Here is a 14,490-nt window from a genome sequence, read left to right as displayed (position 1 = left end):
AGAACTAAACCAGGACTAGAACAGAACTAAACCAGGACTAGAACAGAACTAAACCAGGACTAGAACAGAACTAAACCAGGACTAAACCAGAACTAAACCAGGACTAGAAAAGAACTAAACCAGGACTAGAACAGAACTAAACTAGGACTAGAACAGAACTAAACCAGGACTAGAACAGAACTAAACCAGGACTAAACCAGAACTAAACCAGGACTAGAAAAGAACTAAACCAGGACTAGAACAGAACTAAACCAGGACTAGAACAGAACTAAACCAGGACTAGAAAAGAACTAAACCAGGACTAGAACAGAACTAAACCAGGACTAGAACAGAACTAAACCAGGACTAGAACAGAACTAAACCAGGACTAAACCAGAACTAAACCAGGACTAGAAAAGAACTAAACCAGGACTAGAACAGAACTAAACTAGGACTAGAACAGAACTAAACCAGGACTAGAACAGAACTAAACCAGGACTAAACCAGAACTAAACCAGGACTAGAAAAGAACTAAACCAGGACTAGAACAGAACTAAACCAGGACTAGAACAGAACTAAACCAGGACTAGAACAGAACTAAACCAGGACTAGAAAAGAACTAAACCAGGACTAGAACAGAACTAAACCAGGACTAGAACAGAACTAAACCAGGACTAGAACAGAACTAAACCAGGACTAGAACAGAACTAAACCAAGGACTAGAACAGAACTGAACCAGGACTAGAACAGAACTAAACCAGGACTAGAACAGAACTAAACCAGGACTAAACCAGAACTAAACCAGGACTAGAACAGAACTAAACCAGGACTAGAAAAGAACTAAACCAGGACTAGAACAGAACTAAACCAGGACTAGAACAGAACTAAACCAGGACTAGAACAGAACTAAACCAGGACTAGAACAGAACTAAACCAGGACTAAACCAGAACAAAACCAGGACTAGAACAGAACTAAACCAGGACTAAAAGTTTTTTGCTGATTAGTATTGTTACCTGGACTAGAACGACTCTAAAACACAAGCAAAAAGACCTTTTATCACAAAAACAGCGACAATATTAAATGAAAATGTCAAAAGAATAATAAACGCTTTCTTTTTTTCATCAATAATTTGCGTTATTCCTAAACTTTCTCCATCTAGAATCCTCCAGTCACCACAAGTCAACCTTTATTTGTTAAAAATGTGTTACTTTAAAGAACTTAATATGGTCTAATTCTTCTTCTTTCTTTTTTTTGTGCTGCTACTCCCACATGATCTACTTTTTTGTATTGAGTTGTTGTTATTGTGTTGTTGATCTGTTTTGTTGTTGTTCTATATTCTAATAAAAAATAAAATAGACACAAAAAAAAGGAATAAAAAAAGAGAGGATGCAGAACACTCATAGTAAAAAAATAAAATAATGAAAAAAATCTTGAAAATGTTGATTTGACCCATTAACCTCTAAAACGATGGATAGCTGTGTTGGATAAACGCTCCTCTGTCCATGAGAACGCTGACATCAAAGCCACGGCGGGTCAGGACACAGGAAGTAGGTGTTTCTTTGCGCTGGATAAGACGGTTATTGAATGTGGAGCAGAGCGGACCTGGAAACGCCGCTCGTTGGTTCCACTTTAACGCCGTTGGAGCTTCAGACGCCGCAGAGTTCAGCTTCGGTTCAGTCGCTTCTGCTCCGTCCGAACATGTGACCCGGAGTTCACCGCTTTTCATGTTTCCCACCAACAGCGGCGTGTTATTACATGACCTCCGATCTGTTAATAACATCGGCTGTAAATGAGTTATAGACTTGAAAGAACAAACGGTGAAGAATTGGATTATCTTGTGTCGGTCGCTGTGGGAAAACTGTCATTTTTTTCTTTGAATTTGTGACAGAGACGATTCTTTTCACGATCAATAATCACATTTTAATAGTATTGTGGAAATGTTGCTGTGTTTTTAACATATATAAATCCCTGAACTAACACTTATTCCTGTTACTTTACTGTATGAAGGAGAATGCTGACAAATAAAGTGTCTTATTCATAAAAATCCACGTGTTTAATGATTTTGGAGATTTAGATTTATTAATGCCACTGTTTTTGTTACAAAAAGTTCTTTTCACATGAGTTTTAACATCTGTTTAGTCCAGATAAGGATTACAATTATCAAAGTATGACTACGATCATTTTGTACAGTCAACTAGTCACAATTAGTGACTTAATTTGGCTTATTTTGAACCTACATGTTACAAGCGCAGGAACGAGCGTTGAGATTATTTTAAAGTATATATAGATGTGAAAAACCACTGCTACGCGTCTGTTCAAAGATTGGTTCACAAATGTGTTGTAATGCGCACGTTTTCCCGTCACGAGCGTCTGATCTCTGACTCGTTCTCCTCTGGCAGGTACGACTACGTAGAGATCCACGATGGGAACTCGGAGACGGCGGACGTTTTGGGGAAGCACTGCAGTAACATCGCCCCGGCGCCGATCATCTCGTCCGGGCCGTCCCTGCACATCAAGTTTGTGTCCGACTACGCCCACCAGGGGGCGGGCTTCTCGCTACGCTACGAGATCTACAAAACAGGTGCGAGGACAAACCCTTGAGTCACTTTGCTCGCCATAAGCATCATAGTCTATTGTGATGATGCAAATGTGTCGTTTATATTGGAGTTTTTTACAACGTGGGGTTCGTTCATTCATTTTTTCACGTCTCATGTTTTATTCAATTCCTTAGCCTTTCTCAAATAATATATGCCACGTTTTGGTTATAATCTGGACAGTTCGATCATTGACAAGGACGGACTCTCAATGTTACTTTTTTTCTTGGCGATTTTAAAGTTACAATTTAAAGACCATTTACAATTACGCTTTTTTGACTTCTATTTGAATACTTCACTATCGTCGTAATGCTTGATAAAGTTCCCCCAAACAACAAAAGATCGTGCCAAGTCCTTGTCTTGCGTCTTAAGTCTATGGCAACAAGTCCAGGTCAAGTTCCAGGTCCTTTAGAGTCGCATTTTTACAGTTTAATAGATTGTTGTTAATGATCTTTCTTATAGAGTCCTGGTCATGAGTAGATAATTGGGGATGGATGTGTTTTTTTTTCTAGATTTGGCAAAAGTGTCAAAATTCAGACACTAATGAACGTGATGACGCTAGTTCCTGTAAAATTAAGCACTGACTTATCAAATGTATGTAAAATAACGCTTTCCAAATGTGTATAGGTCATTTTAGATAAAGTCGTCTAAAGTCTTCGAGTCCCAAGTCTTTGTCCATTAAATTTTTGCGAAACATTTTTTTATTGATGTTTTCAAATGATATTCTCGAGGATGAGGAGAAGAAAATAATATAATGAATTGGTATAACAGACGTATGTACACACGCATACACCTCCACAGACACAAACATGGTCAACGTCCATTTGATCAAGTCAAAGTATCACCAAGTATAGCCAATATTTGAACTACTATTTACATTTGAATTGGGCTTCTGGACAAGATCTTTGAGAATTAAATGTATGTAAATATGTTTTAATCTCCATTCCCCTCCGTACGCCGTAAATCCCGCACCAACGAGCCCCAGATCCTTCCATCTGCCCCCGTCGCCTCGCACAGTTCAAGCCCCTCCATCCACAGCGCTCCGCCAAACGCCTCATCACCCCGCCGGTCCCCCTCGCCCCGTCGCGTCCTCGCCCGTCCCGTTCCGATCGGGGGGGGGGGGGGGGGGGGGGGGGGGGGGGGGGGGGGCGGCGCCGACAGACCCAGAACAGCCCCCCTCCCCCCCGGAGACCTCTTTAGCCCATCCGAGCGGGACACTTCCTCCTTCACACCATTCTAACGTCTTAATGTATGTGTGACGATTCTCCTTCATGGTACACAGGGTCACGCCAAAACCAATTGAGATCAAGGGCGGGGAGAGGGTCCATCTTGACTGCCCCCCCCCCCCCTGAAAGCATTCCTCACATGCCGGTTTAATTGAGTCCCGGTTCTGCCCCCCACCCCCCCCGTCCACATTTGTACCCAGAGGAAGGCGGGCGGGGCTGGGCTTTTACTGTCACAACACGCGCCGGTCACTGGTTCTGGAGTCCACGGGGGGAATCGGACGTCCGGATCGGGGGAAGTTCAGCCCGGTCGGACCCGCGGCGCAACAAGGGTGTCGGTGTTCGCGGGTCTCCAGGGTGGGGGGGGGGGGGGGGGGGGGGGGGGGGGCGCCAGGGGGTCATTCGAGACGTGAAACAAAAGCCCACAGCAATTAAAAAGTCATTACTCATTGGTTGTTTTGGTTTGTGCCCGACTTGAAGAAATCTAAAACACGCACATTAGGTTAATCCTCCATCTGGGAATATCGGGTCGAGATCCTGGCTCGAGACGTGCCGGATTTGGGGTCGGTAAAAGCTTCAGGGTCATAGGTCAAATGCAGATAGGAGGGGGACGTCTATGCTTGACTTTATGGATCAAAGTGTGACAATTATGAGTTCATCTGATTAGAAATACAATTCAAACCACACAATACACTATTACTACAATATCATTTACTCACTTTTAATGTTTTTATGGGATTATAGTTATTGAGATATTGTAGAAATGCTAATTGCTTTGACGAGCCTTTATTTTGAGTCAATGCAGTCGAGAATAATCATATTTTTGCTTTTTTATTTTGTATTACGATAGATGAACAAGGACAAAGCAACAACACAACAACACAACAACAATAAAATAAAAACACAAAAAACAAACTACAAAGAATGAGCTGGACCAGGTAGAACATAATGCAAGTAAAGGAACAACTGGAGAATATAAGGGCGTGGCATCATAATTAAGATATAAAAGCTCTTTATGGTCGTCATGGTGCGTTCCAGGTTAATCTGACTGAAGGTGAAGTGGGAGCTGGTCACGGGACTCCCACTTCACAAACAAGATCAATTGTGACGTATTACAACAAAGGTAATAACCATAAATAGTAGTTTTGAGCCCATAAACAATGTAAACGGAAGTTGCAAGTCAAATCCGACAATATTCTGATGCTATTTAACATGTTGATTACTTTGTTTAACTGTTACATTTCTTTGGCTTGTAGTATAACATTAGCCAAACGAGATGTTTCAGTTGGAACGCTCTGAACTCGTAAGGTTCAAGTGGGAAATAACTGACTTCCCCCAACCCTGGAACATTGCATTAATTCTTCATGTTGTCTGCAAAAAAAGTAAAAAATAAATAAATAAATAAAATAAAATAATTAAAAAAACATTTAAGCTTTAAGATTTGTAATCGGATATATAGTGACCAAACACAATATTATTCTGACACTTTTGACGATGCGGTATCACGGTATTGTGGTTCTTTTTACATCCTTACCTCTGATTGGATGAATACATGATGTGGAAAATACAGTGTCATTGTGCGAATCTGAAGGGAAAAAAAGTGAATCTCAATTAAGTCAGTTGAAAAAATTAAAAGCATGTATTGTTGGATGACCCTGACCAAGATAAATTAGTTGTGTTGCTTTGGTTCTAGTTTGAGCACGGTTTAGTCAGGATGGATGCTTGGTTCCTGTTCTAGTCATGGTTCAGTTCTGGTTTTAGTCCCAGTTAAGTCCCAATTTTGGTATTTTTTTGCATCCACTGAACGTTCATATCAAGACTGTATTTCACTTTTCGTTTATCCTTCATTAAAACCATTTTTACACACTTTTCTTTCACCCCATCTCATCTATTCCTTTGTACTCGGATCAGAATTAGTATCTCACGTTTAAGGACAGCTAAAATGACATCAAAATATCCCTAGAGTTAATAAAAAAACTGCATTTTCAATTCACCATGAAGTCACCACCTCATGCTCTTTCTACTCTCCGGCTCATTTCCTGTCTGCGCTCATTCATTAGAAAACTCCATACCAGCCGCATCCATTTGAATGCAGATCATGACTCACGAGGATGTGGCTCAATAAGGAAGTACAGGATATGAGAGGACTTAGTGCGAGACCATGCCATGTTTTTAGACGAGTGAAGAGCGGTACAACGGCGTGTGCAGCAATGTGTCTCTCTGTGACCTGTGCGGTGGGAAAGCGACTCTCACGGAGGGTCTGTCGCTGGGGGCTGGACAAAATTGACAAAAATGACAATCTCGATGTTCTTTTGGACTATCCCGATAATGATAGTCAGACGATGTTATGTAAATCCAACAGAAATGTGATAAAATGTGTCTTTAAAGTGTCGGACAATCATGAAATGTCTGTTTTATTGATCAAGAAAGTGCAAGAATATCAACTTATAGCCTTATTTGAAAGTTTACAACATAACTTTTTAAATGTCTATTTATTTACCTTGTTGCTACTGCCATCTTGAGGACGAAAGCTGCATGCTCACTGTGGGCTGTGGCAACAAAAAGTCTCAAAACAAAGGATGCTTCTTCTGTGACAGCCACAAAGACCCTGTTTGTCCAGAAATGTATTACTGTGGTCAGGAGGGACCAGTGGACTTACGGACTGAGGCTGAGATGTTTCAGGTTGTTAGCAGCCGGCTAATGCTAGTTTACATATTATTGCGTGACTATGCTACTAAATATTAGCCTACATGCAGACAGTTTTAAGGAGCCGAATTTCCAACTGTCCGGGGCGTTTTATGTTAGGATCAGACACAAAGTCAGTGTTCTCGAAAGGTTCGAGGGCTTGACCGGTGCAGAGGGCGTGTCAGGTGCAGAGGGCGTGTCAGGTGCAGAGGGCGTGTCGGGTACAGAGGGCGTGTCCGCTGCAGAGGGCGTGTCAGGTGCAGAGGGCGTGTCGGGTGCAGAGGGCGTGTCCGCTGCAGAGGGCGTGTCAGGTGCAGAGGGCGTGTCGGGTGCAGAGGGCGTGTCCGCTGCAGAGGGTGTGTCCGCTGCAGAGGGCGTGTCCGCTGCAGAGGGCGTGTCAGGTGCAGAGGGCGTGTCGGGTGCAGAGGGCGTGTCCGCTGCAGAGGGTGTGTCCGCTGCAGAGGGCGTGTCCGCTGCAGAGGGCGTGTCCGCTGCAGAGGGCGTGTCCGCTGCAGAGGGCGTGTCCGCTGCAGAGGGCGTGTCAGGTGCAGAGGGCGTGTCCGCTGCAGAGGGCGTGTCCGCTGCAGAGGGCGTGTCCGCTGCAGAGGGCGTGTCCGCTGCAGAGGGCTTGCGCACGAGGAAGAGCAGATGGAAATGTCTGTAAAAGTTATTATTCTTTGAAGTGTCAAAGCCCATAACGTCTGTCTCCTTTTCCATTTCCAACTTCATGCGCTGTTTTTCACGACTATCTACAGCGGCGAGGCGACAGCGTGCGGCGACGTCTTCAAAATGGCGGTGACAACACATAAGTCACATGACAGGCCCGCACGCCGCTCATCTTCGCACAGTAACACAGCTACAACTTCTGCAATCTCCACGTAAACAAACTGCAGCTCTCTCACGGTATTTTCCCACCGAGCCTTGTTGTTCTCGAGCGGCGTGCGCGGCCTGTGCGGTGTGTGCGGCGTGTGTGCGGCGTGTGCGCGTTGTGTGTGCGTTGTGTGTGCGGCGTGTGTGCGTTGTGTGTGCGGCGTGCACGTGTTTGCGAGTCCTGGCTCCGCCGCGGTGACGGTGGAGCCAGTTGGACGGTTCAAGCTGTCGCCATACTGCTAACGGGATCTCGTTATGGAGCTAGGTGAAGCTAGCGTCTGCTCGTGTGGGAGACGGATCCTGAGCTCGATACTCCTGCCTCCTCCTCTTCTGTTCGAAAGAGGAAATACAGAAACAACGGCGTGTGTGGGCAGCGCCGCTCTTCAGTTTTATCGTTGGATTGTGAAGAAAATAGTGCTAAAATATGAGGGGGGAAAATCACACTTATTTGAGGCAGAAGTGAAATCACAATTGTATGAAACATTTACTTCTGCACCAAAAATAGTCAAAATAATGCATCGCTTTGGCTAGAATGTTTCACACGATGACATTAAACTGTTTCCACGGAGACGAGCAGGTGACGAAGCCAGGTCAAGATGCAGGTCCAGGTCTTTCAAGGTATTTTTCGAGCAATTAAATAACTCAAATCAAATAAATAAGATAAGATAAGATATTCCTTTAATGTCCACACATGGGGAAATTTCATTGTTGCAACGCAGGTAGATACAGAGGTAGATACAGAGGAAACAGAGGTAGATACAGAGGAAACAGAGGTAGATACAGAGGAAACAGAGGTAGATACAGAGGAAACAGAGGTAGATACAGAGGAAACAGAGGTAGATACAGAGGAAACAGAGGTAGATACAGAGGAAACAGAGGTAGATACAGAGGAAACAGAGGTAGATACAGAGGAAACAGAGGCAGATACAGAGGAAACAAAGGTAGATACAGAGGAAACAGAGGTAGATACAGAGGAAACAGAGGTAGATACAGAGGAAACAGAGGTAGATACAGAGGAAACAAAGGTAGATACAGAGGAAACAGAGGTAGATACAGAGGAAACAGAGGTAGATACAGAGGAAACAGAGGTAGATACAGAGGAAACAGAGGTAGATACAGAGGAAACAGAGGTAGATACAGAGGAAACAGAGGTAGATACAGAGGAAACAGAGGCAGATACAGAGGAAACAGAGGTAGATACAGAGGAAACAGAGGCAGATACAGAGGAAACAGAGGTAGATACAGAGGAAACAGAGGTAGATACAGAGGAAACAGAGGTAGATACAGAGGAAACAGAGGCAGATACAGAGGAAACAGAGGTAGATACAGAGGAAACAGAGGCAGATACAGAGGAAACAGAGGTAGATACAGAGGAAACAGAGGTAGATACAGAGGAAACAGAGGTAGATACAGAGGAAACAGAGGTAGATACAGAGGAAACAGAGGTAGATACAGAGGATACAGAGGTAGATACAGAGGAAACAGAGGTAGATACAGAGGAAACAGAGGTAGATACAGAGGAAACAGAGGCAGATACAGAGGAAACAGAGGTAGATACAGAGGAAACAGAGGTAGATACAGAGGAAACAGAGGCAGATACAGAGGAAACAGAGGTAGATACAGAGGAAACAGAGGTAGATACAGAGGAAACAGAGGTAGATACAGAGGAAATCCAGTAGTGTAATTAGTTTAATGCCATAGTGTGGAACGTCCTCCACAGAGAAAGCAGGTGGCGGACCCTCTACCATAAAAACAACACAATGCACCATTAAAATCGTCTGTAGTGTCGCTTTGGTTCAGGTTTTTAGGAGCAGAACAAACGCCCGTATAATTCAGAAGAAGATAATTACATTTGCTGCATTTCGCCCGTTGTAGAAAATCAACAGAATGTGAAGAATTGCATTAGATCATGTTGAATTATTATCCTTGAAGATTTGCCACGCTATCCATTAATATGAAGTCGTTTTTGTATCAAGATGGTTCGGACATTCAACATCAAATATGTGTCTAATATTGTGTTCGAGAGCATTCGAAAACCAAAGAGAAAAGGTCAGATTGAGTTAAATTGAGGTGATTATATCGTTTAAATGAGTCCTCACTACATCCATATCTCCTCTTTGTGTCGTTCTGTTTCCTGTAGTTCTGACCTCGGCCTCCTTCTACAAATATGCACTAAATATATACTGAACATGGACATTTATGACTTTATCTCCAAGACATAACCACTCATAATGCATTGGTGGTGAGATTAAATCAAATAATTCAATGCAAAATGCTTTATTGTGAGACTGTATTGGAACATCTGCATATTCACATACATACAAACTGTAAAATACACCTTTAAATCACAGTTATTGATTTAATCTTTGGCTGCAGAAGCTTTAAATCACGGCACACGGCGTAGTCCTGAAAATGACCCCTACAAATGAGAGCAAATACTAATTCTAGAATCAGGAAAAACAACTTCATTTAGTCTCGTAGTAGCGTTTCTCGTGCTGCCTGTGAATTGAACCTTGAAGTAAAGCCAGTCTTTCAAAAACACTATCTTCATAAATAACCCATCGCCCAGTCTGTCCCGCTACCGCTCGCCGCGTCCCGATTGGCCGATGCCCGCCACGCCTCGCCGCACTCCGCGCCGTCAATGGCCCGAGTCGGCACATGCACTTTTGTTTACTATCACTGTTACTGTGGATACTGTAGTGGGGAAGTAGTAGTAAAACATCGGCCAGTCAGAGCGCGCGGGGCCCATGTGCGACGTCCAATCAGAGGCCGGGGTCTAGGCGAGTGCCCCCAGCTGTTATTGTGACCCAGAAGTCCACAGACACGGAAAGCACTGACTCATTATTCATACATTATGTGTCAGACGGCATCACTGCAGTGAAAAACACCACTATTACTACTACTATACTACTACTATTACTACTACTACTACTACTACTACTACTGCTACTGCTACTGCTACTGCTACTGCTACTGCTACTGCTGCTGCTACTGCTACTGCTACTGCTACTACTACTACTAATACTACTATTACTACTACTACTACTACTACTACTACTACTACTACCACTACTAACTACTACTATTTTAATGATGATTTAAGTTTTAATCTGTTTCTCTTTATTGTGAGGAATGAAACATCCTGTGATTTTATGTGATTTCTAATAATTTGTAAACCACTTTTTCCATTACGGATTAAGTCATCATTCTTTTTAAATGTTGCTGAATAGTCATTTTTATTAGAGTACATTTTGTTCTACTCAACACATGAATCACAATTTTATTTGCCCAATTTAGTCGACCTTGTAATTAAGGTTTTTTTTTTTTTTGGATGGGACAAAACAAACATGTTTTTATTTTTACAAATGTTGTTGACTGGAGTTTTTCACATTGAAAAACACATTTATTTAATTTTGTCAATTTAGTTGACCACACGATTTTACTTTAGAAAAAACTAAATTTGTTCAATCGACTTTTTACCTAATAAATAAATAAATAAATACATAAATGGATAGATATATTTTTGTTTTTACCAAGTCAGTTAACTACGTAATTAAGTCAGGTAAAGTTGCATCTTTTTATCCTTTTATCCAGTTTATACTTATTGTATTTTAGCAGACAATGTGGTCCAGTTTCGTTTTTTAAGATCAGAAATATCCCACTCGTTTAACCTCATCCTCCTAAAATACCCACAATGCATCGGGCCGACCCCGTGTAGTATCTGGGCAGTTTTGGCTCTCGTTCTCCTGAGGCGTTTAATGTGGAAACAATCGTGACAATCCGTCCTGATAACTGCTGCTGTTTACATCTGGACCTCTGCCTCCGGGCCACTTCCTGTCTCACTGCACACCAATCGACCAATCAGAGTCCAGGATTCACATGCACAATAGGGGGGCATTTTCCCTTTTGTGCATGTTTTTGGGTTTGATTTTTCAAGATCCAGGTCACACTGCTCCGGACACGTTTCCCTAGCAACAACGCAAGGACCAACTTGCCTGTGGAGACAATTAAATGTACCTCAGCCTTAATTGCTAGACCTAAAATGTTCCACAATATGGTATTATCTGTCTTGCATGTACGAGTTACAGGTTTTTACAGTGCTAAAAAAGCTCCAGAAAAGTGACATAGTGCACCTTTAACTTACACTCCAAAATGAACTACTGTGGGCCTTTTTTTACTCCCTTAAAAAGTAACAGCAACGATAACTACATGTGCTTGTGATTTACTGCAGTTTTATGGTGAGAAAAATACATTGGGGACTTATTAGGAGGAAAAATAAGGAATTTTGTTGTTGTTGTTTTTGTTGTTGTTGTTGTTGTGTACGGTCAATGAGTTCACAGCGTTTACCAGTACAAACTCAGACTCCTGCTCTTCTCGTCAGCACGTTTTCAGAGTCGCTTCCCACCGAACCCTCTGGCGCTCTCGTGACATTTCAAACAATCACCAAATGTAAACCAGATTTCGTATATTTACATCGCTCCCGCGCCCGTCCAATCGGCGCTGTGGTCGCTGGCACCGGCGAAGGGCACGCGCTGGCACCGGCGGAGGGCGCTGTGGTCGCTGGCGCCGGCGAAGGGGCGAAGAAGAACCCGTCACATCTGAGCGGAGATCGTCCCGTAACATATTTCCGTGAACGTTCGAAACAAAGCGGACGGTGTTGTGAGTTATGGAGTGGGGTTTCCTCCAAATCGAGAATGCATTTAATATCATTTCCTAGAGTTGCGTCATTGGAGCGATGGGCGGGGCGATGGGCGGGGCGATGGGCGGGGCGATGGGCGGGGCTTGTCTGCGAGCGGAGAGACGACTCGGTGCCAGTGCCAACATCATGTGCCAGGAGTGGTTTGGGCGAACAGGGCATGTTATTATGGAGGGAAAAGCCTTTCTCTGATTAACCAGTGATGGAACATAAACTGCAGCTGTGTATTTATAGTAGTCTGAGAGAGCAAAGTGAGACGAGCGAAACGTGAAGGAACTTTTTACTTGGACGATTCTAAATAATCGAATCAAAAGCGAGTGTCTGATTGACGTCGACGACAACCTGAAAAATAGAAAGAAACGTGTAAAAAGTGTGCGGTAAATGAGTGACAGAAGAGAAAAGCACAAATGTTGAGTAGGAAGAGAAAAGGCGTCGGACGTTAGATTGATTCAAACATTTGTCTTAAAAAAAGTAAAGTTTAAAGTCAAATCTTTGTTTCCTCATCTGTAACGTACTCATTTTTGTTGAGTTGTATTTGATTGATTCCTGCGTCTTTAAAGAACCCTGTGTTTCTCCTGCATTTGACGCGTGAGTGCTCAGAAAAGTTATGTGTTCACCCATCCCTTAGCTCCGCCCACATCCCCGTACTGCATCCCTTAGCTCCGCCCACATCCCCGTACTTGCGTTAACGCTTCTGTTGTTGGTTGCTTCTGGTTTGGGCCCAGATTGAGTCCTAATTTAGGTTCGGTTTGATCCTGTTGTAGTCCTGGTTTAGTCCTGGTTTAGTCCCAGTTTGGTTCCGATCCTGATGCGCTGAAGATGTCGTGACAGAGTTCCAAAATGTTCTTTTTTTCAACTTTTTTATTCTACATTTTAGTTTTCAAAAATAGAAACATGAACACGCTGCACACTTGCTACGATGAAATGTCATAGTTCTGCAGATTTGTTTGCAGTTTTTATATTCTTTAGCTCAATATTGGGGTTTAAAACTAACCAAATGAAAGAACCATATTTTCCGCACTATAAGGCGCACTTAAAAGCTTTTAATTTTCTCAATTTTCAAAACTACAGTGCGCCTTATAATCCAGTGCGTCTTATATATGGATTCATTCTGGTCGTGCGTACTGACCTCGAAGTGATTTTGTGTGGTACATGTTTTGTTTTGCTTAATGCGCCTTATAGTGCGGTGAGCCTTATATATGAAAAACGATGGCAAATAGATTAATTGACAGTGCGCCTTATAGTGCGGAAAATACGGTAGTTGTGGTTTATTTTACTCGTTGAAAAAGCCTGAGCGCGTCCTTACACTGAGCGCACAAAACTCTAGACCAGAGCACAGCGCGTTCCGTCCTGACGCTAGCTCAGTGGTAGCTCGGTGGAAACATGCTCGATTCCCAAAGCGCAGTCAAAGTGTCCGCGCATGGAAAAGGCCGCGCACGGTTTCTCGGCGCTGACAAGTGGAGTGTGCGTGTGGCCTCGTGCGCTGTGGTCTCGCCGTGCAGAGACCCCCGCCGCCGCCGCCGTTTAAACACACACGGAGCTCGATGAGGCCGTCTCTAATGAGCTTCTTTGTGTAACGGCGCGATGGCATGACAAGCACTTTGGAATCCACGCTCACAGTTTAGAGTCAAATCGGAGCTGCGCGGCAAATTAACGGTGGTTTTCAGGTTCAAAAATGATCTGCTGAGCTACTGTGTTTAAAAGAAGAATGCGAACATGCTGAGGCTGTTTTTTATTGTTTGTCGTGGAATCTAAAGGTGGAAAACAGAGAAAAACACATTTGAACAGAACTGAACGTGTAGCTTTTATAATTACGTTTTATCATTTTGTCACACTTTTATCTGAACTTATGGCACAAAAATGTGTAACGGATGCTGCATATCTCTTCACATTGCACTTTTTTTTGGTCTGTTTCCTGTTTTTAGTCCCAAAATAGAGAACAAATTGTTTTAAGAAGAGCTTTGTTCCAACTGCTGCACAGGGTTTAGAGCGCTGCACAGGGTTTAGAGCGCTGCACAGGGTTTAGAGCGCTGCACAGGGTTTAGAGCGCTGCACCTGCTTCTTTATTTCATGGAGATTTCCCGTTTCAACAGATGGAAGTGCAGAGAAGAACACAGGAAATGAGACAGTGGGAGTGAAGAGGGTGATGAAGAGGAGGATGATTCAAAGAGCCACAGGGGGAGAGAGGAAGGGAGAGCTGCGAGGGAGAGAGGGGTAAAGAGAGGTAAAGAGGGAGAGAGGGGCAAAGAGAGGTAAAGAGGGAGAGAGGGGTAAAGAGAGGTAAAGAGGGGTAAAGGGAGGTAAAGAGGGAGAGAGGGGCAAAGGGAGGTAAAGAGGGAGAGAGGGGTAAAGGGAGGTAAAGAGGGAGAGAGGGGTAAAGAGAGGTAAAGAGGGGTAAAGGGAGGTAAAGAGGGAGAGAGGGGCAAAGGGAGGTAAAGAGGG

General features: G+C 43.4%; 1 protein-coding gene across 2 annotated transcripts in view; it reads left to right on the top strand.

Annotated features, from left to right (window-relative positions):
• The window catches only part of LOC140359937 (neuropilin-2-like), a 185,515-nt gene that overhangs the window by 46,619 nt on the left and 124,406 nt on the right, over window positions 1-14,490 (top strand). For both annotated transcript variants that reach the window (XM_072445188.1, XM_072445189.1), the window contains exon 3: window positions 2,380-2,561. In XM_072445188.1, the coding sequence (XP_072301289.1) occupies window positions 2,380-2,561 (182 nt within the window). The remainder of the gene's footprint in view (window positions 1-2,379; window positions 2,562-14,490) is intronic.

This window comes from Eucyclogobius newberryi, unplaced genomic scaffold (assembly GCF_026437365.1).
Source record: "Eucyclogobius newberryi isolate DKJ021-1_F unplaced genomic scaffold, fEucNew1.0.hap1 SCAF_14, whole genome shotgun sequence".
In the NCBI taxonomy this organism is placed as follows: Eukaryota; Metazoa; Chordata; class Actinopteri; order Gobiiformes; family Gobiidae; genus Eucyclogobius; species Eucyclogobius newberryi.
Note: the sequence above shows the minus strand (reverse complement) of the source record. Positions and strands in the feature narration are given on the sequence as shown.